At 48.3% G+C, this 26293-nt stretch overlaps 1 protein-coding gene and 1 long non-coding RNA gene across 2 annotated transcripts; both read right to left on the minus strand.

Moving 5' to 3' along the window:
• Positions 1-347: 347 nt before the first annotated feature.
• On the minus strand, positions 348-6917 carry LOC101082237 (retinoic acid early transcript 1E; the record flags this gene model as incomplete). Its single annotated transcript, XM_019831629.2, has 5 exons — positions 348-970; positions 4563-4691; positions 5501-5773; positions 5958-6221; positions 6806-6917. Coding segments are annotated over 5 exons (858 nt in total), but the record flags the coding sequence as incomplete, so codon positions are not given.
• Positions 6918-9484: 2567 nt separating this feature from the next.
• LOC109499962 lies at positions 9485-16244 on the minus strand. Its single transcript, XR_002157570.2, has 2 exons — positions 15410-16244; positions 9485-14457 (listed from the first exon to the last, which is right to left on the minus strand). It is a non-coding gene; the product is annotated as an uncharacterized LOC109499962 (long non-coding RNA).
• Between the last annotated feature and the right edge of the window lie 10049 nt (positions 16245-26293).

Below are 26293 nucleotides of genomic sequence, written 5' to 3' on the forward strand. Positions count from 1 at the left end.
CTCTGGCCCACCTCCCACCTCCGGCTTGTCTATACCACATTTTTCCTATCCATTCATGTATCCGTGGGTATTTAGGTGAGGCAACCACTATTCTAACTCGTGCTACCATGAACTAGTTTTGTTCGCTCTTGAACTTCATACATAGTCCTGCCAGATTCATCCAGGAGTTACATGTCACAGTAATTTTTTTTTCTTTAAAAAAAAAATTTTTTTTTAACATTTATTTATTTTTGAGACAGAGAGAGACAGAGCATGAATGGGGGAGGGGCAGAGAGAGAGGGAGACACAGAATCCAAAACAGGTTCCAGGCTCTGAGCGGTCAGCACAGAGCCCGACGCAAGGCTCGAACTCACGGACCGTGAGATCATGACCCCAGCCGAAGTCGGCCGCTCAACCGACTGAGCCACCCAGGCGCCCCAGTTTTTTTCTTTTTAAATACAGTAGATATCCAGTTGCACAGTACTATAACTCACTCATCCATTCATCTCCTGATGGGCATTTGTTGTTTCATATTCCGGGGGCTCTTATGAATCAAGCTATCATGAACGTTCTTGAATACATCCTCCAGCGGGAATAGGCAGCTGTGCCCATGTTTAGGATGGACCATGAGCAAAAAGAGGCTTTACCTGGGAAGGGGCATTAGGAAGAGCTTTTATCCTGAAATCCACAAATTCTTGAAATGGTTGATGAGCATGAAGAAACGTCAGGACTTTCTACTGTCAGCGCGAACCTGCACATGGGCCTCGATCTCGCAAACCTTGAGATCATGATCTGAGCCGAAATCAAGAGTCGAATGCCCAACCAACAGAGCCACCCAGGCTCCCCTGAATCTCTTCGTGTTCTCTGTTTGCTGCCAGAGTGAGAACGAAAGAACAGCGAGGCAGCCGTGGTCAGACGCTAAGGAGCGCTGGAGAGCTGAGCCTTGCTTCCTGGTAAAGGGCTTCTTTGGGCTTCTTTGGGCTTCTCTGCGCTTCAGAGGAAAAGAAGTGTTTATGTTAGATCCTGGGTCAGATTATCTTGGGTCTACCCCTTGCCTAGTGTTTCCTAATTTAAGACACTTCCCGTCAGCTCTTTTCCTCGTTTGGTTTTGACGAATCACCTCTCTCCTCTGTCACATCAGCAAAAGCAGTGTCAAGAAATGCCAAAGACAACAAAGTAGGAATGTGTCACGGGCACACAGAGCTCTCTGTTTTCTCAAGTGATGATGCTCGCTCTGATGGGAAGCCCTCTGAGACACAGCGGGGGAGGCTCTTCCCAAAGGTGGAGGAAGCGTGGGAAGATACATTTTTTTACTCCTTATCACTCACACACCCTTCCCTGGGCCTCACCTACCTCCCACCTCCCCTCAGCTCAGCTTGGACACTGACATTCACCGGTTGAACCCTGCCCCGTCCCTGTCCAGACATGTAGCCCTTGAACGGCAGGCTCAGGCGGCCAGAAAGAAGCTGGCTGAGTTCAATCCCAAGTGTCCATGGAGGCCCAGCCTCCTTTAAATCCTCACTGTTGAGACCTAGCTCCTTTTCTTTTCTTAATTTTTTTAAATTTATATTTATTTATTTTTGAGAGACAGAGAGAGACAGAGTGTGAGTGGGGGAGGGGCAGAGAGAGAGGGAGACACAGAATCAGAAGCAGCCTCCGGGCTCTGAGCTGTCAGCACAGAGCCCGACGTGGGGCTTGAACCCATGAACCGTGAGATCATGACCCAAGCCGAAGTCAGCCGCTTAACCGACTGAGCCACCCAGGCGCCCCGAGACCTAGCTTCGAAAATTGGTCTTCTGCCTTCCTCCCTGCTCACCAATCCCCTTTGCTGCAGGGACTGAAGCCTAAACCCCAGTCTGCTTGGTTGAGGCAGGTGTGTCCTTCTCAGGCACCTTCCACCTGGGGTTAAAGCCAGACCCCTGTGCCTGCAGCTCTGTGCAGGCCCCTACCCTGTGAAAAGAGGTCATCTGGACCCACCGTGCTGCCACCCCTGTTCCAAGTCTCGTTATACACAAACCCTGGGCTCCTGCTGCTGTCCTACTACTTCACAGCAGGGGCCCTTTCTGGACAGTGGCCCCTGTCTGACTACTGATATGTGCCAAGCACATTGGGACACTATCATTCGGTAAGCTTACTTTTCACTTCAGGGCCCAGACTTAAAACAGAGCAGGCTGAACCTTGCTATGCTGTTGAACAACTAAAAGAGTTGAATCATTTCCCACATTAGTAACATAGCTCCTCCCTGAATCCTATATGGAGTGGGTTATTTTGATCATCAGAATCTTGACTTTGGAGTTCACAGAGAACCCCAGGAACTGTGACTTTAACCCCAAGATGCCAACTTTTCTAAACTGTTGTACCTCAATATGTGAAGTCTCTTTGGGTCAGCCTGGAGAGGAAGTTATACAGATGATGATGACAATAGGAGAAAGAAATGAATTCTTAAGGCCAGGGAGATGGTGGGACAGGACTAGTTAGTGGAGTCTGGTGCTGTCTGGCATGTAATAATAGTTTTCTCTGTCTCTATGTCTCTTACCATATATATATATGATTCTCATCAAAAAAAGTCCAATGTATTTATAATTTAATTCGCAATTGAAGATATTACTGACTAGCTAACTACCAGTTTGTCAAGACATTAATGAAAACTGGAACATCTACTTAAAATTAAAAAAAAAACCCTTTATTTGTTGAAATGTAATATTCTTATACAATAAAGTATATAAATCTTTAGGGTCAGCTTGATGTACTTGTTTTTAATTAAAAAATTTTTTTAATGTTTACTTATTTTTGAGAGAGACAGAGACAGACTGTAAGTGGGTTAGGGGCAGAGAGCGAGGGAGACACAGAATCCGAAGCCGGCTCCAGGTTCCGAGCTGTCAGCACAGAGCCCGATGCGGGGCTCGAACTCACAAGCCGTGAGATCATGACCTGAGCTGAAGTCGGATGCTCAACTGACTGAGCCCCCCCGCCTTTAAACATTTTTTTTTAATGTTTATTTATTTTTGAGAGGAAGAGAGAGACAGAGCATGAGCAGGGGAGGGGCAGAGAGAAGGGGAGACACAGAATCTGAAGCAGGTTCCAGGCTCAGAGCTGTCAGCACAAAGCCTGACACGGGGCTCAAACTCACAACCTGCGAGATCATGACCTGAGCCAAAGTCAGACACAACTGACTGAGCCACCCAGGCGCCCCTGGCTTGATGTACGTTTAAAAGTGAAATGCACCTGCATAATCACCTGTCAGGTCAAGTTATAGACCATTTCCTAATCAGTATCCACTATTCTGACTTCTATTACCAAATATCAGTTTTGTCTGTTTTGAAATTTATGTAGAGTTCTAGAATATATATTCTTCTGTGTCTGACAGTTTCTTCTTAACTTCCTATCCATAGGAATCATCCAAGTTTTGTGTAGCAGCTTATTCCTTACCGATTTCTTTTCTTTTTAAGGTTTAGTTATTTTTCAGAGAGAGAGAGAGAGAGAGAGAATGCGTGGGGGAGGGGCAGAGAGAGGGAGGCAGCGAACCTGAATCAGGCTCTGCTCTGTCTGTGCAAAGCCTGACATGGGGCTTGAACCCATGAATCGTGAGATCATGACCTGAGCCGAAGTCAGATGTTCAACTGACTGAGCCACCAGGCACCCTTCCTTATCAATTTCTGTATATATTTTTTACTTCTAAATACATCACACTATCATTTATCCTTGGAACTAAGCCAGGCACCATAGGAGATATTAATATGTAAACAGATAAGTTAATTCACATGTCACTTTGCCGTATGGTCCTCTACCTTTGTGTTATGACATCTAGTCAGTCAGCAGAGTGGACCTGTGGCTTCTGCAGAGCAAGAACTTATCTATACACAGAAGTGAGTGTGAATACAAAGGTAACCAAACTCGAGTTAAACCAAAATACATATATTCCTAGCTCATTTTCCTCTCAACTAAATAAAAAATAAAAATAAAAATAAAAATGCAGGCACCCACTCCATTCCACCTGACACAGAAGGAAGTCTGATGGAAAGAATGCAAAGGAAGGGTTAGAAGATCATGTATTAGATTGGCAGCCAGATTGCCATTAATGTATTTTTTTTTTTTTTTTTTTTTTTTGCCACCAAGGGTTGGTCTAACATCGCTGCTCTCTCATGATCCAGAGGAGAAACATCTGATAATGGAACAGCTATCAGAACGTTACAAAAATTGTTGAGTACATGGTGCTATCCTCAGACAGCAAAGTTTTTTATTTTCCATCAAAGGTCTGGGGGAACCATGGGCTAGATTGCAATAAGGCAACGCCCACCCCAGACGTGGATCTTAGCCCCTGCCCCACCTCAGGAGTAGATACTTGGTGCCCCTCCCCTCACTGCACTACTCTGCTGCTTATCCCAGCCTCCACCATCCCAACGTCAGGGTGACCCCTGCCCTAGTGTGGGGGGTGTGTGTTCCACACTGAGAAAGTGCATCATTTGTGTGTAGAGACGGATCAGTGGACAGGGGCTGGGGCGAGACCCGTGGGTCACCTGTCCCAAGTCCTTACTGGACTGCATCCTCCCCCACAGCCAGAGGCCAGCCTGCGATACACTTACCCAATTTTCTTGAGATGCTGCAGCAGATGACAATGATAACTGAGATGATGACAATCACTCCTAGGATGATGCATGCAATTGATGACATGGGTAAAGACTGGTCAGCATCTGGGACCTTTTTTGGTGGTACTAAAACAAACAAAAAGCGAAAGCCCTGTCAAACCTGAGAAAACACCTTCCTGGTGCTTGCCAGGTGGGGCGGGGATGGGTGAAATAGACAAAGGGGATTAAGGGTCCGCTTATTCCGACGAGCACGGAGTAATGTATAGAATTGTTGAATCATTATATGGTACATCTGTACAATAATATACAGTGTATACGAATTGCATTCCAGTAAAAAATAAAATACCTTCCTGAGCACCTTGTCACCCCCAAATGTGTTGATTCATTATGTGGCAGCCAGTCTGTCAGGTGGTGGGGTCTAAAGATGAACAGGGGGTTGTGCCCTGTCCTCACGGAGCTCATGTTTCTACTGAGGGAGGCAGCTGATGTCCATCTGGTTATCAGACCGTTTGACATGTTCTCTGTGGACAGATCTATTTGAGGTGATGGCATCAGGGGTGCTTAGTTCTGTGGCAGGGGGGAGGGTTGGTGAAGGCTTCATTGGAAGTGACCTTTGCTCTGGGTCAAGAACAGGTAAGACAGAGGGAGAAGAGAAGGCTCAAGCCCAGGGATGCACGTAGATTTGGGGCCCACCTAGCAGTCCGGGGTGACCGGATCATTGGTTAGCGGGAAGGGGGCCCCTGTGCAGAGGGAGGTGGCAGGGAACGGGGGATGGTGGAGGTCCTGTGGCAGTCACTGACTCTCCAGTCCACCAAGAGGCCAGTCAGTCGATGGATCCCTCCCATCTTTAGTTGCACACACATGCTCTATCCACACAGGGAAGGCATTAGACCTTTAAAGAGATGTACTGCATCCTCCTCCCCCTGCTCAGTTACCTGGGGGCTCCAGCACTTTCTCCCAGTGTTCTAAGAATTCCCTAAGCCAGTGACAGCAGTCTCCCATTGAGATCCTCCTGAAATAGTCTGCCAGTCCCTTGTTCTCCCACTCCTCCTTGACGCCTCTGGCTCCAGGACTCGTGACTGTCCAGGTCATGTTCATCGCGTCAAAGAGGAGGGCTGGCTGCCCGTTGATGTTGAAGTGCCAGGACGCAGCGGCGTCTCGTTCTGCTTCACGCTGACAAGACAGCTGGATGTGCAGGGTGGGGGGACCTGCAATTCACGCCCAAAGTCATTGGCTTGGACTCTTTTAGCGCCGTCACCTCCCAGTAGGTCCACCGTGTCTCTTAGGCGGGACCAACGTTCAGTTCTCGTCCCAGAGCCCCTTCCCTGCCTGTGCTGGCTCCTCCCTCTCTTGCTGACTATCTCCACCTCCCTACCCCCTTCTCCTACTCACCCCTGGTCATGCTGTTCTCCAGTTTGATGTCAGACATGATCATCCTCAGCTCTCGCTCCACCTCTCCCAGCGTCTGGGTCAATTCTGTCCATGCTTTGGTGGCATTTACTTTCGCCCCCAGGAGACCCAAAGGTTTCATCTTGCTGCTGTCACTGTCATACTGAAAGACAGGCTTTTTGTCCACTGAGGCCTGCACTTCATACCAAGGGTGTCCGGGTCCAGACTGAGATTTGACGGTGAGGTCAAGGCAGAGAGAGTGAGTATCTGTGAGAGAGAAAGGGAGCCGAGGCCCCGACGCTCACTCAGAAGGTCCTTCTGCAGAGGGAGGGGTCTCCACTCCAGCTCCTCAACCTTTTGCGTCCTTAGTCCCCACCTCTTGCCGCCTAAGCTTTAGCAAAGTGCCTGGATGCCATAGACCCCTCGGACACACAGGCTGTCACCCGGAGGATACGTCTGGCAAGTATTTTAGTGACTTCTGCCAAGGTCTCAGGTAATAAAAGTACAAGGCAGTGTCTGCCCTCCTGGGGCTTGAAATCTAGCCGAACAGACAGGACTTTGAACCGAAAAGACACCATAGGACACATGACTAATTCAGGATGGTTCCCGAGTAACCGGCAGAGGCTTCCTGGAAGAGGAGGTGGGACTCAGCAGGAGAGGGAGAGCTGGGAATTGGGAGCACAGTACAGGGAGGAGCCTCGGGCCGGGGTCCCCGTCCTTAAGCACACAGGGACGGGCACCCACTTGCCTAAAACCTGGGGAAGACCCTCTCCTTCCTCCCTCCTCTCATCTCCCCAGCCAGGTTCCCAGATCCCAGGACGCTCACGATCCAGTGCCTTCCAGGTTTGTACCGGCGGCAGCATTGACAAAAGTAAATGTGCAGCGTGGTATGCCAGCAACATTGCTGATGTCCACGCCCTGGAGGGTAATCAGCAAGAAGTAGCTGTGGGCCACTTTCCAAAGTCGTCACACCCGGTGGCCCTGCTGAAATCCGGCAGAAGTAAGGTGTACCGCGGGAGAGTTCTGTACGTGTTCAAAATAGAGCTAACCATTAAAAAACAAGAGAGAGAGAGAGGATGGTCCAAAACAAAGTTCACTTGGAAAATCCCTCTCCACTTTCCTCAAAACCCCTCTGGTGTGAGTGGGATTGTTGGCAGGTGCGTGAGCTCCTTTCCCCTCTCTGCCCACCAACTGCCTCTTTCTGTCTTCCATCTCCTCCTCCTTCTTCCCACATTTTCTCCCCTCTCTCGTCTCCCTTCTCCCACCCCATCCTTATCTACTCCAGCTCTTCCCTCATCACTGATTGACTTTCACTCTCACCAAGTACACACGGGTTCATCGGACGAGCTGGAGACACCTAGCACCTGGTCTATCATCAAAGACGGCTTTACAGTCAAGTCCAGCAATCCTGTGGGAGCCAAGACTTGTGGAGCCGAGCCAAGCCAAGCAGTTTCTCATCAGAAAAAGTCTTGGGGCTCTGAGTTTTGAGTTGTGAAAAGCAGTCTAAGAACAAAGCTTTGGTGTCACTTTGAAATTTCCCACATCACTCGAAAGTTCCCCTCACAACTGAATGCTTTGAAGCCCATTCCCCTCACTTTGACAACCGGTCTACCTCTCCATCCAACAGCTTAGCCAGCTTGGGCTGCTCTAACAGACCAGCATGTGCCAGGCAGCTTAGAAAACTAACCTTTATAGCTCACCGTTCTGGACGCTGGAGAGCCCAAGATCGAAACACCGACAGGTCCTGTGTCTAATGAGGATCCTTTTCCCAGCTTGTGGACAGTAGTTTTCTCCTTGTGTCTTCACCATGCAGAGAGAAGCAGGCGATAACAAGCCCTTCTTGTTTTTTTAGTAGCCTACAGAGACCTCACCCTCATTTCCTAATTACTCCCAAATGACTCATCATCTAATGTCTTCATGTTGAGGATTTCAACATATGAGTTTTGGAGGGACCCATTCAGTCCATAACACCATCTGTCCACCTCATATGTAAATTCCCACTGTGTGCCTGGCATTCTGCCGGTTATTTAAAAGGCAAGTCAGACCCATTTGGTATTGTCTTGTGAATCAGACTCTGGGCCTTCCCCGATGCTTGGTTAAGTGGGTCTGTACCACTGGCCTTCCTTTAACTAGATCAAACATGTTGGAGTAGGCAGGTTTTTAACCAGACACGTGGAGGCCCCTAATAAGAAAGTCATGGCCAGCTGTCAGGAATGTCAGAGGCCTGCCTGGCAGCACTCCGCAGAAGCAGGATCAAACCAGCCAGGCCCAAGATGGCAGGGGCCATGAAAACAAACACTTGACCAGAAATGAAGAAAGAGCAGGAAACTCTGTATCCCCAAACTAAGTAATAAATATTCCACCCCTGGTTAACAACTGTCAATAAAAGAAATTCAACCCCCCAAGGGCATGCTGCTGTGCTCTCTTTGGTCTCCGTCTCTCACTTAAAAAAATTTTTTTTAAGTGTTTATTTATTTTTGAGAGAGAGAGACACAGAGCACAAGCAGGGGAGGGGCAGAGAGAGAAGGAGACACAGAATCTGAAGCAGGATTCAGGCTACGAACTGTCACCACAGAGTCCAACGTGGAGCTCGAAGTCATGAACCACGAGATCATGACCCGAGCTGAAGTCGGATGCTTAACTGACTGAGCCACCCAGGTGCCCCTGCCTCATTTTTAAACTGGGTTATTTCCTCCATATTATTCCATGTAAGTGTTCTTTATATATTCTGGATACCAGCCTCTTACCAGATGATGAGGGAGCATAAGTCAGGCTGAGGGCAAAGTACAAGCTAGCACACTCTCCCCACCCCAGATGGGACGTGTGTGAAGTTCCTCAGGCACTCCTGGCTCCCCAAGAACAAAGGAAAGGAAAGAAAACAAATGGTTAACTGCTTTGATATATTATCTTAAGCTGAAGGCTCTTGAAAAACAGCCAATGCAGGGAGCGGTTGCCTTTGAACTCCCTTTATCTGCCAAAAGGAACTCAATTGTCAACAACCTTTGGCAACCAGAGAAGGTTGACTCATTATCACTGGAGAGGAGACTAGAAGTTGACACCCACACCCAGCTTTGTCACAAACTATTCTTCCTCTTCTCTATTCTTATTTTTTTTAACATTAAAAAAAATTTTTTTTAAGTTCATTGATTTATTTTTACAAGCAAGGGAGGGGCAGAGAGAGAGGGAGACAGAATCTGAAGTAGGCTCCAGGTTCTGAGTTGTCAATGCAGAGCCTGATGTGGGGCTTGAACCCACAAACTGCAAGATCATGACCTGAGCCAAAGTGGGATGCTTAACCAACTGAGCCACCCAGGCACCCTGAGAGAGAGAGAGAATCATAAGCAGGCTTCATGCTGAGCATGATCCTGGGATCATGACCTGACCTGAAATCAAGAATCAGACACTCAACGGACTGAGTGACCCAGAGGCCCCTACCCAGAATTTTTTTTGATTGGATGCTTGAACTTTGTTAAATGTATGTATTTTTTAGGAAGTCAGGAATAAATAACTGGACACAAAAAATAGCAGTCTCTGCTATTTTGTTTTGTTTTTTATTTCCAGAGCTGACCCTAAGGAACCCGTTGCTTTCAGATCCAGAGCAGAGTCGGAGCTACAATTAGAAGATAATAATGGAAAAGAAAAGAAGTATCAGCCTAATTTTTTGCCATCCCATGAACAAGAGCAATTATAAAGTTTTTATAAATCATAAAGTTTTTAAGGGTGTGTTTGTGCGTGACTTTGAAGTTGAAAAACTGGCTTCTGAGCCCTAAAGGGAGTGGCTCACTTTGGGCTGCAGGTCCTCCCGCATATGGGATCTTGACCCCACGCAACAGAAGCCACTTAAAGATACATTTGACAACATAAGGATTCCTTTTGCCTTAGACCTCAGAGAGTGTGAGTAGGCTTATGGTAAAGAGAACCTTTCACTTGTGATAAAAAATGGACCCTAAAGGTATCATCAAATCTTCTATAATAACAATTATTATTATTAATATGAAACATAAACACGTATGATAATATAATAGTAACTACCAATTGTAATGATTTCAAAGTTTGCCAAACACTTTCATGTACATGATTTTATGTGGCCGTCACAGAGATTTTAAGATGGACACGTGACTCTTACTCCTGCCTTTGGGACAGTGAAAGGGAAGTCAATATAGAATGACATCCAGCCCACATGTTCCATGGGAGAGATAATGAGGGAGAAGTGGCAGGGACAGAGTTTCTCAGGAACATTCATTTCCAATCCTCCCAGCACTGCCAAAGACTCCCCCCTCTACTGATGGGGAAAAAAACCAAACCCTGACCTTGATAGGGAAAAATGATGTTATAGGATGGCCGACAGAGGGGGCATCTCCAGTCCTCGCCCGAAGACTCTCCTTCTGGGTTCTTCTTCCTGCCTCGCTTACCACGTGTGCCAAATTGCCAACTAATGTGGAAGAAACAGACTGCAAATTGTCCCCTATGTTTATGCTCAGGACTCAGATCTTTGGAGAGACCGTCTCCCTGGAGTCCAACGATGTAAATAAACCTCTGATCCTCCAAGATCCCCGAGTGCCGCTTGGTTCTTCTGTCAGTGATGCAGCCTGGTTCCCTAACACTCTAACTTCACAAGAGGGTCCTTTGGAGAAAAGTGGAAATGACTTAATGTGTTTACTGTTAACACTGGTGGTTTCTGTGGTGTGAGATGAGAATAGCGGAGGGGAATACTCACTTTTTTACTTTATAAGACTTTGTATCGGTTGAAATTTTTATAATTAAAAAGATTTTATAATGAGTCATAAAGCATTTTTCATTTTAAAAAAACAGGCTCTGATTCTGCGACAGCTGTAATAAAGGAATATGATTTATCCCTCAACTTAGATGAAAAATACAAAAAAATAAATAAAAAAAAAGAAACAATGTGCTTTGGACAGCGGATAACAGGCAGTGCAGGACCCAGGACAAGGGACACTAAGGAAGTGATCCTTCTGACTGCCTTGGCTTCCTGCCCGGAGAGGGATTCCAGACTGCAGGGCTGGGAGGGGAACCCAAAGGGAGCCTGGAAATCTCTCTGAGCAGAGAAAGTGGCATTGAGAATTTAAAGGGGCCAGGTGGCTAGAATCCACGGGGCGGAGTACCAGAGAGGAGAGAGCTACAGGGTAAGAGATCTGGAGGTGTGCAGAAGGGTCTTCTGAGCCCTCACCCCAGAACGTGCATCCACCATATAGAAATGATTAATTACCTTACTTCCCATGCTTGTGAGGGTTAAGGGAAGCAAAGCATTTGAAGCACCTGAAACAATGGCAAAAGCATGGTATAGACTCTATAACTGTTGGCCAGCACTATTTTCTTTTAGTCCATTGGTCCATCGTATCATGAAGTTTTAGAGTTCGATTCTGTCATCCAATATACCTTTTTAAAAAAAGTTTATTCATTTTGAGAGAGCGAGAGCGAGAGCATGCACATGGGTGAGGGGAAGAAAGGGAATCCCAAGAAGGTTCTGTACTGCCAGCGTGGAACCCAATGAGGGGCTCGAACTCTTGATCATGACCTGAGCCAAAATCAAGAGTCAGATGCTTAACCTCCTGAGCCACCCAGGTGGCTCATCTAACATACTTTGTATCCCTTTTGGCTTTGTAGCACCTTAGAGGACAATCGTGTCTTCTGTCTTTATCTAAGAAATTGATTTAAAATATGGATTATGAGGGGTTCTTGGGTGGCTCCATCAAATGAGCATCAGACTTTTGATTTCAGCTCAGGTCATGATCTCAGGGTTATGGGATCAAGCCCTATGTAGGGCTCCACGATGAGTGTGAACCCTCCATTGACCCTTCCTCTGCCAGGAAGACTATGAGACATGGTTGGCTGCCACCATTGTGGCCGGCTCCACCATTTTTTACTCCTTATCACTCACACTCCCCTCCCTGGGCCTCACCTACCTCCCACCTCCCCTCAGCTCAGCTTGGACACTGACATTCACCAGTTGAACCCTGTCCCATCCCTGTCCAGACATGTAGCCCTTGAACAGCAGGTTCAGGCGGCCAGAAAGAAGCTGGCTGAGTTCAACCCCAAGTGTCCATGGACTCCCAGCCCCCCTTTAAATCCTCACTGTTGAGATGTGGTTTCTAAAACTGGTCTTCTGCCTTCCTCCCTGCTCACCAATCCCCTTTGCTGCGGGGACTGCAGCCTAAACCCCAGCCTGCTTGGCTGAGGCAGGTGCGTCCTCAGGCGCCTTCCACCAGACCCCTGTGCCTGCAGCTCTGTGCATGGCCTCCCCTACCCTGTGAAAAGCGATCATCTGGACCCACCATGATGCTGCCCCTGCCCATATCTAGGTATGTCCATTCCCTGGGTTCCTGCTGCCACCCCAGTACTCACTAGGTGAGCCTTAAGGCAGCAACCTAGTCTGACTTAAACCATAACTTGCCAAGCATGTTCACATTTCACCTCAGAGTCCAGCTTTAAAATAGAAATAAGCCTGAACCTCGTTAGAGGTGCCAGCCCTTTCCCACTGCCCCAAGACGGTAAGGCTTCATCAGGACTTAGAGGTGAGCCTGCCCAGGTCAAGGTTACTCTGCTATAGGAGGCCCTTACTTTTTTTTTTTTTTTTTTCTTTTTCTGAGAAGGAGAGAGATTGAGGGAGCAAGTGAGCACAAGTGAGCGAGGGGCAGAGAGAGAGAATCCCATGAAGGGGAGAGAGAAGGAGAGAGAGAGTCACTTCACAACCCCAGTGCAGCTCTTCCTGCCCTCGGGTCCTGTCCCCCATGCTTTAGTAAAATCACCTTTGTGCACCCAAGATGGTCTCTGAGAATTCTTTCTTGGCCATGGGCTCTACGCTCCACTCCCATCCCCCCAAAACCTCATCACATCTGCATCAAGTTTACAAAGCATCTTGACTTGGAAGGCGGGAGGACCTTCTCTCCAACATCTACAGAGATCACTCAGGGGAGTCCTTACTGCCCAACATGGCCTTATGCTTCCTGTGCCCTGAACACCTATGTGCTTCTCTCTGTGCACGTCCCAAGCTGTTGCTCAAGTCCTGTTCTTATTGTCAATTGGGTTTCCTGGGTCCCTGGAGTTGGACCTTTCTGGTTTTTACTGAGAGTGGCCAAAGCCACCTGCCTCCCTCCCCCAAGACCCATTCTCCTCTTCACCCCCATGGTCTTCGGGGCCTGGTTCCCACCACTCTTTCCCCTGGGCCCACCCTTTCTCCAGCTGAATGTCCGTCAGGATCAAGATTGTCCTGAGTCCTTGCTTCACGTCTTCCCTAGAGTTTGGCTCTGTTCTGACCACACTTTGGTGGCATTTACTTCTCCTCTAGGAGAGCCAAGGGTTCGAACCTGTTGCTGTCACTGTCACAATGAGGGGAAAGTGTCACCGTCACGCACTGCCCTCTGCTGGAGGGCACCAGGCCTGGGCTGAGAGGTGACAGTGAAGTCGCAGGAAAGACCTTACGAGTCTGTGCGAGAAAAGCACAGATGACAGCTGGGAGGGGAGTGCCACAGACTCAATGTTTGTGTCCCCCCCCAAATTGACATGCTGAAATCCCAACCCCCAGTGTGACGGTATTGGGAGGTGGGGCCTTTGAGAAGACAGGCCACGAATGGGACCGGTGCCCTTATTAAAAAAGCCTCGACTTCCCCCGACCCTTCTACAGTGTGAGGGCACAGTGAGAAGACAGCTGTCAATGAGCCAGGTGGCAGGCCCTCCCCAGACACCTGCCCAAGCCTTAATCTTGGACTTCCGAGACTCCAGAACTGTGGGGGAAAAAATTGTGTATAAGCCAGCCAGTCTGTGCTCCATCAGACTGAGACAGGGAAGAAGGGAATTATCAGAATTCTAGTCTCTGGGATGCCAGGTACCATCCTTCTCCTTCCCCTTCCCCTTCCTCTCCTCCTCCTCCTCCTTCCGTAAAATATTTATTTATTTATTTTTGAGAAATAGAGAGAGAGAGCAAACAGAGGAAGGTCAGAGAGAGGGAGGGAGACAGAATCCCAGTCAGGGCAGATCCTGATTCGGGGCTTAAACTCATTGTTCCGGAACCAAGCTGGAATGCTGGCAGAAAAACCAAGCGGCACTTGGAGGTCTTGGTGGATCGGAGATTTCTTTAACACCGGCGGGCTCCGAGGAGACCGTGTCTCCAAAGATCTGAGCGCCGAATGCAAGCGGGAAGGGTAATTTATCATTGTCAGCCTCCATATTCGTTGCGGGGGGGGTGGTTTTCACACAGACGGCAAACAGGGCGAGAAGAATCCGGAAGAGGGGACTCCAAGCTAGAGACCAGAGCTTGTTTTCGTCCCATCGACCATCTTATGGTGGAAAACTTGATTTATTTTCCCGACACATGAACTGTGAGATCATGACCTGAGCCAAAATGAAGAGTCAGAGGCTTAACTGACTGAGCCACCCCGGCGGCTCTGGGCACCATTCTTCTGAAAGGCAGGACTGGTGGGTGCGAGGAAGGCAGGTGTCCTCTCCCTCGGTGCTAACTGATGCCTCCTTTTAAGCCTCCGATGTCCTGTAAGAGACACAAAAGAGCCTACCCGGAGGTTACCGAGTACTTTCCGGGTGTACATACTGTTCCCAGCACAGTAGATCTAACAAATACTTGAGGAAGACGTCAACTGTTTTGGAAGAACAGGGCCAAGTGCAGGGAAAGCACAACAATAGCTGATCCTGTCTAAGCTCCAGCAGTTAATAACGTGGCCGAAAACAATTAAGCACCAAACAAAAAAAATACACAAATATTATAAGTACCCTGGAGTTGCATGGTTTCTGGCCAAGAATAGCATTTCAGGAGGCCTGGGAGAACAGCCCTGAAGTGGGTGGAGGATGGGTGCGGTGTGCGACGTTAACTTTATAAGCCTCCTGACAAGTGTGCCCAGTAGAGCTGTTCACCAGCGCTGGCCCAGGGTCTGGAATTCTCTTTTCCCCCGAGTGGATGCTGCTGCTCCAGGAGGGCGCCCCGGGACGCACTTGGCCGTGAGTGTCTAAGGGTGGGGCTCCCTGCTCAGGCAGTCCCCCCCCTCCCCATCCAGTCCAGCCACTGCCATCACGCCCCCGCCGCCCCCTCCCCCTTTAAGACGAACAGGGGGTAGGAGATCTCAACAAATCCGGGGATGAGGGGTAAAGTGGAAAGGCAGAGAGGTTGAGGAGCAGGGCGAGGGGGATAGAAAGGAGTTGTGGAGGGAGGACAGGAAGACTCCCCAACAAAGTGGGACGACAGCGATGGGGACAGCCTGGAGAGGGGCGAGCTTCCTGAGTGCTGGGCTCTCCGTACAGGGTTCAGGCAGGCACGCTTCTGAATGCCCTGCCTCATTTCCAGACCCCCTTTTCCCCCTCCACCTCCCCTGCCTCCTCCCCTTAGCCCGCTAGGAATCTACTCGCCTCCCCCACCCTCTCTCCTCATTTCGTCTCCTCCCACCCGACACAGGCACATCCCCCTTCTGTTGGTGTTTTGCCCCCTCTACCTTCTTGTGCTGCAGGGGGATTATGTCCTTCTGCCCTTGGTCGGATGGAATGGACTGAAGGGAATATAATTGCTCAGGCAATAGGCAGGGGCTCTCTGAGGAGCAGAGTGGAAAAACCAGTTCAGACCCTGGGCAAAGGCGGGACCTGCTGGGTGGGAGCAAGCTCTGGGGCGCCACCTAGCAACGGTCCCATCAGTCAGCATCGGGGTGGGGATTCTTGAGTGTCAAGTCAAAAAAAAAAAAAAAAAAAAAACACCCAAAAGGATAAAAGGAATGTCACCAGCCACCCAGTTTTTCATTGTCCCTCTTCTGTTTTGGTCCCATAAGAATTTCACGGTGAAGCCGGTCTAGGTTGTTGATCCCGGAGGCCAGGACAAGTCCCAGGGGGCAGACGACCACCCATGCCTCCTTAGTAGCATTCCTACCCGAATTGTCACCCACAAGGAGCCTACCCTCCCCATACCCACTTTCACTTCCCACGCTGTCACCTCCGTAGTCAGACACACACGCACCCCTACATCCCACACTGTGCACGATAACCCACCCTCCACCCCGACTGTCCCTCTCCATACCGGCTGCTCCCCAACGCCCTTCAGATAAACACATCCCCCCACTTATTCTTCATTTTTACTCATCCTCCTTCCACACACATACAAATCACCCCTCCTCGTGCTTTCACACAGAAGGTCTCCTCACACCCCCCTTGACCGCCCTGCACACCCATTCCCCCACCACACATACTTTCTCCCACAGACACGAGCCCGCTTGCCCCCACCCTCTACAAAGACACACTGGCTTCCCCCTCCCCACCTGCCTTTGCTCCCTCACACCCGATCCACACTCCTTCAACACAACGTCCTGCCCATCTTCTACAAAATTCTTCCACACAAAAGATTCCAACACACTTCCACTGTCATCTCCGGAAACATTGGTGTCACAGACACTTCCCTGACACACAGGTCCTCATACACACATGGTCCCACCCAAGCGCATCCTACCCCCTCACTCTGCATACACACACGCCTTCCCCTTCCATCCCACGCTGACCTGTGCAGAGTCGAAAATACAATCGTTTCTCAACACACTTCTGGGAAATACTAGACACACACACACACACACACACACACACGGCAACAACAACAAAACTCCCCAGAGTTCTCTCACACAAGTTGTAGTTGCCCCTCACACACACCCATATCCACCTTAAAAGTGACAGAGCCATGGGAATGCAAACTGGTGCAGCCACTCTGGAAAGCAGTATGGCGGTTCCTCCAAAACTTAAAAATAGAACCACCCTATGACTCAGCAATTGCACTACTGGGTATTTATTTAAGGGATACAGGTGTGCTGTTTCGAAGGGACACAGGCAGGCACCCCCATGTTTATAGCAACACTATTAACAATACCCAAGGTTAACAACTCAGGCAATAATAGATGTTGGCAAGGATGCAGAGAAAGAGGATCTCTTTTGCGTTGTTGGTGGGAATGCAAGCTGGTACAGCCGCTCTGGAAAACAGTATGGAGGTTCCTCAAAAAACTAAAAACAGAGCTACCCTACGACCCAGCAATTGCACTACTAGGCATTTATCCATGGGATACAAGTGTGCTGTTTCGAAGGGACACATGCGCCCCCGTGTTTATAGCAGCACCATTGACAATAGCCAAAGTATGGCAAGAGCCCAAATGTCCATCGATGGATGAATGGATAAAGAAGATGTGGTGTATATATACAATGGAGTATTACTCGGCAATCAAAAAGAAGGAAATCTTGCCGTTTGCAACTACGTGGATGGAACTGGAGGGTATTATGCTAAGTGAAATTAGAGAAAGACAAAAATCATATGACTTCACTCACATGAGGTCTTTAAGAGACACAACAGATGAACATAAGGGAAGGGAAACAAAAATAGTATAAAAACAGGGAGGGGGACAAAACAGAAGAGACTCATAAATACGGAGAACAAACTGAGGGTTGCTGGAGGGGTTGTGGGAGGGGGGATGGGCTAAATGGGTCAGGGGCACCCAAGGAATCTACTCCTGAAATCATTGTTGTACTAGATGCTAACTTGGGTGTAAATTTAAAAATAAATAAATTAAAATTAAAAAAAGTAAAATAGCCAGCTATTTTATTAGCGAAACAAGTTTATTTAGGAAGGGCAGAGGAGGGGAGCTTGGGTGGCTCAGTGGACTAAGCCTCTGACTCTTGGTTTCAGCTCAGATCCTGATCTCACGGTTTCGTCTCCCTCTCTCTGCCCCTCCCCAACTCCTGCTATCTCTGTTCTCTCTCAAAGTAAATAAATAAACTTAACAACAAAAAAGGAATAGCAGGGGAATTGCAATTTGGAACAAGCCACCTATGGCAACCCATAGGCAAGTCTGCAGGGAGAAAGGGAAGGTCGGCTTTTATTAGGGCTGAGTAGGAATCAGGGGAGGGTTATTTTGAACAGTTTCATTGGAGAAGAGCAAGCGTTTGAGGTTGTGGAGATTTCTCCTTGGCTGGTGGTACTCAGCGGGTTGTTGCTGGGGCAGGGGAAGATCTTCCTTCTTTTTCTTAAAAGCGGGAGATCAATTCCAGCGTGAAAGCGGCTGCCTTTGTAGAGACGAGCGTGATCTTCCTGCCCTCTGCTGGTTATGCAGCCCGCAAGGAATCATGGGTGCAGGACAGCGTTCCTTTCAGGGCTTCTGACTCCATTTTAAATAAGAATTTTTTTTCTTTGTACTCCTTTTCACACCCAACACACTCTCCCAGTGTACACACTCACCCTTCCTCAGTCACAAGTTAGTGTCAAAGCCACACATGCATTCTCCTCTCTCCTGCCCCCTCCCATCATGCACACCTCTCTTTCTCTCTATCTCTCACTTACAGACACACACACACACACACACACACACACCTGACCAGTCCTCCACTAGGCACAGGGTCCCTTGGCAGCCTCAGACTCTACACTGGGGCAGTTCTGCAATGAGGCTGGCTGGCTGCCAGGCACTCTGCCCAGGGCTGAGTCTGAAATCATTAGGTGTGTACCTAGAACATAGCTAGAGCAACATCTGCTCCTTTTTGATGTTGCAACCCTATTTCTTTTTTTTTTTTTTTTAATTTTTAAAAATGTTTTATTTATTTTTGAGGCAGAGAGAGACAGAGCAAGAGCAGGGGAGGGGCAGAGAGAGAGGGAGACACAGAATCCACAGAATCCAAAGTAGGCTCCAGGCTCCAAGCTGTCAGCACAGAGCCCAACGCGGGGCTCGAACCCACAAACTGTGAGATCGTGAGCTGAGCTGAAGTTGGACCGCCCACCAACTGAGCCACCCAGGCGCCCCTCCAACCCTATTTCTAAAGCTGTTGTCCAAACCACTCTCCTACTGCCAGTATAGTCTTGACCTCACCCAGAGGTTAGGGAGAGCCACACCCTTCCCAGCTGCCTCCTCTCAGAGGACTGGACTCCAGCCACACCCCTCCAGCCCTACCCTTGGGAGTCTTTTCCTAATGAATGAACAGATCGTGGGGACCCAGTTTGCAGCTGCCCCACCCAAGTCTGAGGACTGCTCACATCTTGTGATTCTCACCACCCACCATTGGCCCTTGCTGGATAGAGATGGGAGTCTGAATCAGACCAGAATTTTCATTGCTCCCTTGTACACCAAAATTCACAGAGTGCCCTGTTCAACCCACTGCCTAGCTCTAAATCAGAAAGGGCACCAAGCCTTGGGATAGACTAAAGACCCACGAACTGTGTGGACTCTGTAACTTAGAGCATGTCTTACTCAAGTGATGGCTCTATGAAGTGGGAGATCTTAGTCAACTGTTCTCAACCCAATGGGGAAAGGGCTCAGCAGAGTGTGACAGGGGTGAGAATAACAGTCTGCCCGTGGTCAAGAGGCAGATACCACACCATGATTTTTTAATTATTTTTTTATATTAAATATAATTTATGGTCAAATTGGTTTCCCTACAACACCCAGTGCTCATCCCAACAGGTGACCTCCTCAATGCTCATCTCCCACTTTCCCCTCCCCTCCACCCCCATCAACCCTCAGTTTGTTCTCAGTATTTAAGAGCCTCTTATGGTTTGCTTCCTTCCCTCTCTGTGACTTTCCCCCCCTTCCCCTCCCCCATGGTCTTCTGTTAAGTTTCTCAGGATCCACATAGGAGTGAAAACATATGGTATCTGTCTTTCTCTGCCTGACTTATTTCACTTAGCATAATACCCTCCACCTCCGTCCACGTTGCTACAAATGGCCAGATTTTCATTCTTTCTCATTGTCAAGTAGTATCCCATTGTATATATAAACCACATCTTCTTTATCCATTTGTCAGTTGATGGACATTTAGGCTGTTTCCATAATTTGGCTATTGTTGAAAGTGCTGCTATAAACATTGAGATACAATGTCCCTATACATCAGCACTCCTGTATCCCTTTGGTAACACACCATGATTTTTGAGAGGCAGAGAGAGAGACAGAGAGAGACAGAGACAGAGCACAAGTGAGGGAGGGGCAGAGAAAGAGGGAGACACAGAATCTGAAGCAGGCTCCAGGCTCTGAGCTGTCAGCACAGAGCCTTATGTGGGGCTCGAACCCATGAACCGTGAGATCACGACCTGAACTGAAGTCGGATGCTTAATCAACTGAGCCATCCAGGTGCCCCCTACACCATGATTTAAAGGGGAGGACTTTAATATAAAAGTGACTGTGTAAGGAGATGGCCTACGGTAACTCCAGGGCTGAGGAAGGACAGGCTTAGAAGCCCCTCTACTGCTCACTCCCTCACCCTTGCTTTTCCATGCGTTCCTTTACTGGTCACTGCACCCACTGAGCCAGCCAGGCACCCTGAGGGCTTTTATGGAGGCTTTATTACATAGGTATGTAATAAATCATTGGCCATTGGTAATTAGCTCAATCCCCAGCCCTTCTTCCCTTCCAGGAGGGAAGGGGTGCGTGTGTGTGTGTGTGTGTGTGTGTGTGTGAGTGGATGAAAATTCTACCCATAATTCCTCTGACATCCATCCTCCAGTCTCCAAGGTCAGCTCATTAGCACAAACTCTTACTTGCTGCTAGGTTCCTCTTCTGAGTAACAAAAGGTACTCCTCCTCACACCTACCACTCAGGAAGTTTACAAGCATTTTAGAAACTGTGCTGGAGGGGAGGGGGTGGCCTGGCTGGCTCAGTTGGTAGAGCAAGTGACTCTTGACCTCAGGGTCAAGTTCAAGCCCCAAGTTGGAGGTAGACTTTGATTTAAAAAAATAGAGGGGCGCCTGGGTGGCTCAGTCGGTTGAGCGTCCGACTTCGGCTCAGGTCACGATCTCACGATCTCGCCATCCGTGGGTTCGAGCCCCGCGTCAGGCTCTTGGCTGATGGCTCAGAGCCTGGAGCCTGCTTCCGATTCTGTGTCTCCCTCTCTCTCTGCTCCTCCCCCGTTCATGCTCTGTCTCTCTCTCTGTCTCAAAAAATAAATAAATGTTAAAAAAAAAATTTTTTTTTAAATAGATAAAAAGAAATAATAAAGACAATAGTCTTAAAAAAAAAAAACCTTAAAAAAAAAGAAACTCTATGCCACAACCTAGTGCTAAGACCGTGTATATATTTCTTATTATGTCATATCACAGGCTACCAAACCAAGATACCACAGACAGGGAGCTTCAACAACAAATTTTTTTTCTCATAGTTTTTAATAATTCATAGTTCTGGAGGCTGGAAGTGTAAGATCAAGGTCCCGGCAGGGTTAGTTTCCTCTGAGGTCTCTCTCTTGGCTCACAGACGGACATCTTCGCCCCCGTTTTCACAGGGCGTTCCGTGCAACATATCTGGTGTACTTCCTCTCCTTGTAAGGACTGCACAGGCAGGTTGGATCAGGACTAAACCTTAATGACCTCATTTTAATGTAATTATGTTTCTAAAGGCCTTATCTCTAAATATAATCACATTATAAGACACTGGGGAGTTACGGCTTTAACATATGAATGTGAGGACACACAATTCTGGCCACAAATCAATAGCAATGACTTCCGTTGTATAGAAAGGTAACCGTTACTACATAAAATACCTCACTAACTATATATATATATATATATATATATATGTGTGTGTGTGTGTGTAGAGTCCTCATTTTCCTCTTAACTGAAACCAAAAAAATGCCACCAATTCCACCTGACACGGAGGGAAGTCTAAGGGAAAGGATGTCAGAGTAAAACTGTCAGGCCTCTAATCAATTGTCAGCAAATATATTACTTTTGCAAATTTTTCAACATGACCAAGTCAACACGTTGTAAAGCTCCTTCGAGGGCTATGGGAGGAACCAGAGCAAAGGAAGGTTCTGAAGCCGAAGCTTCATTAGCTTCTTAGCAAAGCCACCTGCGCTGGAAGACTCTTCGTTTGACAGCCAGACTGTCCGCAATGTCAGTTTTTGCCGCCAAGCGTCGGTCCAACATTGCTGCTGTCTCATGATCCAGAGAGACCCGAAGGTCTGACCTTGCTGCTGTCACAGTCATACTGAATGACAGACTTTTTGTCCACTGAGCACTTCCTATTAAGGGTGTCCAGGTCCAGACTGAGATTTGACGGTGAGGTCAAGGCAGAGAGAGTGAGTATCTGTGAGAGAGAAAGGGAGCGAGGCCCCGACGCTCACTCAGAAGGTCCTTCTGCAGAGGGAGGGGTCTCCACTCCAGCTCCTCAACCTTCTGCGTCCTTAGTCCCCACCTCTTGCCGCCTGAGCTTTAGCAAAGTGCCTGGATGCCATAGACCCCTCGGACACACAGGCTGTCACCCGGAGGATACGTCTGGCAAGTATTTTTAGTGACTTCTGCCAAGGTCTCAGGTAATAAAAGTACAAGGCAGTGTCTGCCCTCCTGGGACTTGAAATCTAGCCGAACAGACAGGACTTTGAACCGAAAAGACACCACAGGACACATGGCTAATTCAGGATGGTTCCTGGGCAACCAGGAAAGGCTTCTTGGAGGAGAAGGTGGGACTTGGCAGGTGAGGGACAGCTGCTTACCTGAAACGTGGGTGAGCGCCCACCCCCACCCCGGCCCCAGGCAGTCTCTGGGGAATCACATGGCCCAGGGTCTTCCAGGCCATCCGCAGGAGTATCCAAAAAAAAAGGAGACCTGCCCTGAGAGATGACAGTGGCGTCCTCCTGGAGCAGTTTTGGGAACAAAATCTGCAACCTACTCGGATGTGTCTACACACATTCACCCAAGGGCACTGTGCCGTCTTCACTTTGAGAAAACTGAAGGCTCTATTGAAATTGCAAAGTACGATGATAGCAAAAGAGTATTTTGCAAGTAGTCTTGCATGTTGCTCATGTTGCTCATAAAAACAAAGATGTGACTTAAAGAAAACAAAATTCAGGGTGCGTCGGTGGCTCAGTCAGTTAAGTGTCTGACGTAGGCTCAGGTCATGATCTCAGTTGGTGAGTTCGAGCCCCGCGTCAGGCTCTGTGCTGACGGCTCAGAGCCTGGAACCTGCTTCAGATTCTGTGTCTCCCTCTCTCTCTGCCCCTCACCTGTTTGCTTGCTTGCTCTTTCTCTCTCCCGCTCTCTCTCAAAAATAAATAAAACATTAAAAAAAATTTAAAAACCAAAACCCAAAACCAAAATTCACTACGAATAAGCTCTCTGCCTCCTGTCCAGAGCAATGAAAACAAACACCTTCAAAACCCAAAAACTAAAACCAAAAACAGCTGTTCCGGTGTGAGCAGAATTGCCGGAGGTTATGTGCTCTCCTTTTCCCAACTCCCACCAAGTTCCTGTTCCAAATGCAGCCACTTCCTCTCTCCACTTCCGGCAACTTCTCAAGCACCAACTTTATCTCTCCATCCCCCACCCACTTTCTCTCCCTGCCCTCCACCAGTTCCTCTCTATATCCCACCCACTTCCTCTCTTCTTCCCCCCACTTTCTCTCTCTGTCCCCCCCACCAGCTCCTCTCCACCTCCTACCCACTTCCTCTTTCTATTCCCCACCCATTTCCTCTTCCTGCCCTCCACCAGCTCCTCTCTTCTTCTCACTCACTTCCTCTCCCTGGCCCCACCGGGTTTCACTTCTCACCCATTTCCTCTCCCCCCCCCCAACTTCCTCTCTTCACCTCCCACCACTTCCTCTCCCTGCATCCCACAACTCCTCTCTCCCTCCTGCCCACTTCCTCTCCCGCCCCCCACCAACTTCTCTTCACCTCCCACCCACTTCCTTCTGCCTCCCACAAACAACTCCTGAACTGCCACCATCTTCCTCTCTCCACCTTCCATTAATTTCTTACTTTCACCAACTTTGTCTCCTAACCATCTACCAACTTCCTCTCCCCTCATCCTCCCTTCTTTGCCCTTGCCCTTCCCATCTCCCCCACCATCTTCCCATATTTCCTCACCTCCACTCTCCCACTCTTAACTGTTCAAACCCTTTCCTCTTAAGTGATTAAGATTTGCCCTCCTCAAGTGCTCCTCGATGTTAACCAAACTAGCTGAAGACAGCCCCCGGTCAATCTACAAAAGATGGCTTATGATACAGTCCAACAATCCTGTTGCATCCAAGACCTAAAGAAAATCTAAGTAACGGGACGCCGGGGTGGCTCAGTGAGTTGAGTTGACTGCCTGACTTTTGATTTGGGCTCAGGGCAAGATCGCAGGGGTGTGGGATAGAGCCCTCTGTTGCGGAGCCTGATTGAGATTCTCTCCCCTCTCTCCCTCTCTCTCTCTGCGCCCCTCCCCCCTGCTCTCTTTCTCTCTCTCAAAATAAATGCATAAATAAAATTAAAAAATAAAATAAATGAATAAATTTAAAAATAAATAAATAAAATTTAAAAATAAAATAAATTAATTAAAAATAAAATAAATAAATAAATAATAAAATTAAAAAAAGAAAATCCAAGTATTACTGATGTGATGTGCAGTCCCGGAGCAAACTGTCAGGAAAGAATTCTTGAGACTTTTTTTTCGGTGCAAAAGGCGTTTTTATGAAGGCATTGGACAGGATCCATGGGCAGAAAGAGCTGCTCTGGGATCGTGAAGGGTGACTGATTATATACTTTTTAGTTGGGGCAGGGGAGGGGCAGAGATAAAGGAAGTTTCCAAAGGGGTTTCATAATTTAAAGAAGACTAATAGGACCTTGGAGGTCTGGCTAATACTGAGCTTTCTGCCTCTAGCAAAGCATTAACAGTAAGGCAGTTGTCAGTTCCCCGAGGAATGTCGTACTCTCCGCCTCGAATATTTGTCAATGGGCTGCAGGCTGCAAGGACACGTAATGTGATCTACATTTCTTTTGCCTTTGTTCTTCTCATCAGTTAGGAGTAGCTGCTGTGCACCTGCCTGCTGCAAACTCCTCCAAGGGCATGAGGAGCAAGGTCAAAGAAATAGGTCTTTGATTATCAACCCTTTCATTATCAGCCTGCAGTCCCCTTCCCCCACCCTGTTGAGGACTCAAGGTTGATGACTTCTGACACAACCCCGAGAAGACCCCCGGCCCAGCTCCCTCCCCCTTCTTACTCCCCTCCTGGAGTGGCAGTGGCTAGGGGTCCCCGGGGCTGGGATCTGTGGCCGTCCTGCCCCGCCCCGACCAGGCTCCACCTTCCGTCCTGGTCTCTTTGGAATCACAACGGCCCTGAGTCCTTATTGTCCTCAGTCCTTATTGTTCTTATTGTACAATCAGAATGTAAGTACAATCTCTCCAGGCCCAGGTACTTCCTCTAACCCTTCAGTTGTGCTTTTCCAAGTTAGAGACCTCCGAGAACCGGGCTCTATACCCTATGAAACCGAAATACCTGGAGAGGAGGCTTCCAGTCTTCCTGATACTTTGGGGCTTAGCCTAAGGTCAAAGTTCAGGCCGTAATTCGTTGGCCTCTGAGAACAGAGCAATTCACTAGACAAACGGCTTCATTTCTAATTCTCATAGTATTTGATGAGTAAAATGCTTCCAGGGGAAATGACAAGGAGCATTTCCTACGTGTGTATTGTGTACATTTCTGTGTCTCAGGAGGCTCGGGCTTTTTATAAAAACACTGACAAATCTGGGGCAGTCTGATTTCCTACAGGTTCATATATAATTAAGTAATTGCTGGTCTTTCCAAGTGGGACCAGTCCGCTGTGGTGAACTTGGGATGTCACACACAGAGGGACAGAGCCACAGCATGCATTGCAATATTTGCATGTCCTGTGGTACCAGCTTGGACATGTGGGTCGTGAAAGAGAAACATGGTTTGAAAAGCATGGAGCTGAGCCTGGTCCAAGGGGAAATTATTTTATTTAAAAAAAATTTTTTTTTTCAACGTTTATTTATTTTTGGGACAGAGAGAGACAGAGCATGAACGGGGAAGGGGCAGAGAGAGAGGGAGACACAGAATTGGAAACAGGCTCCAGGCTCTGAGCCATCAGCCCAGAGCCCGACGCGGGGCTCGAACTCACAGACCGCGAGATCGTGACCTGGCTGAAGTCGGACGCTTAACCGACTGCGCCACCCAGGCGCCCCTATTTTATTTTATTAAAAATTTTTTTTTAATGTTTATTTATTTTTCAGACAGACCAAGACAGGGCATGAGCAGGGAGGGGCAGAGAGAGAGAGAGGGAGACACAGCATTGGAAGCTCTGAGCTGTCAGCACAGAGCCTGACGTGGGGCTCGAACTCACGAACCGCCAGATCATGACCCGAGCTGAAGTTGGACGCTTAACCAAATGAGCCACCCACTTGCCCCCTAAGGGAAAATTATTCCAATCATGAAATAATTCTCTTTGCACCTCTCCTCACCGCCTAAAGGGATGTGTATTAGTCTTCTGTTGCCGTGCGACAGATTACCGCCAACTCATCTGCCTCAATGACAGTCATTAGCTCACGGATCTGTAGGTCAAAAGTCTGGTGTGATGTGGTGGGATTTTCTGCCCACGGTCCCACAAGGCTGTGAT

This window comes from Felis catus, chromosome B2 (assembly GCF_018350175.1).
Source record: "Felis catus isolate Fca126 chromosome B2, F.catus_Fca126_mat1.0, whole genome shotgun sequence".
Taxonomy (NCBI): Eukaryota; Metazoa; Chordata; class Mammalia; order Carnivora; family Felidae; genus Felis; species Felis catus.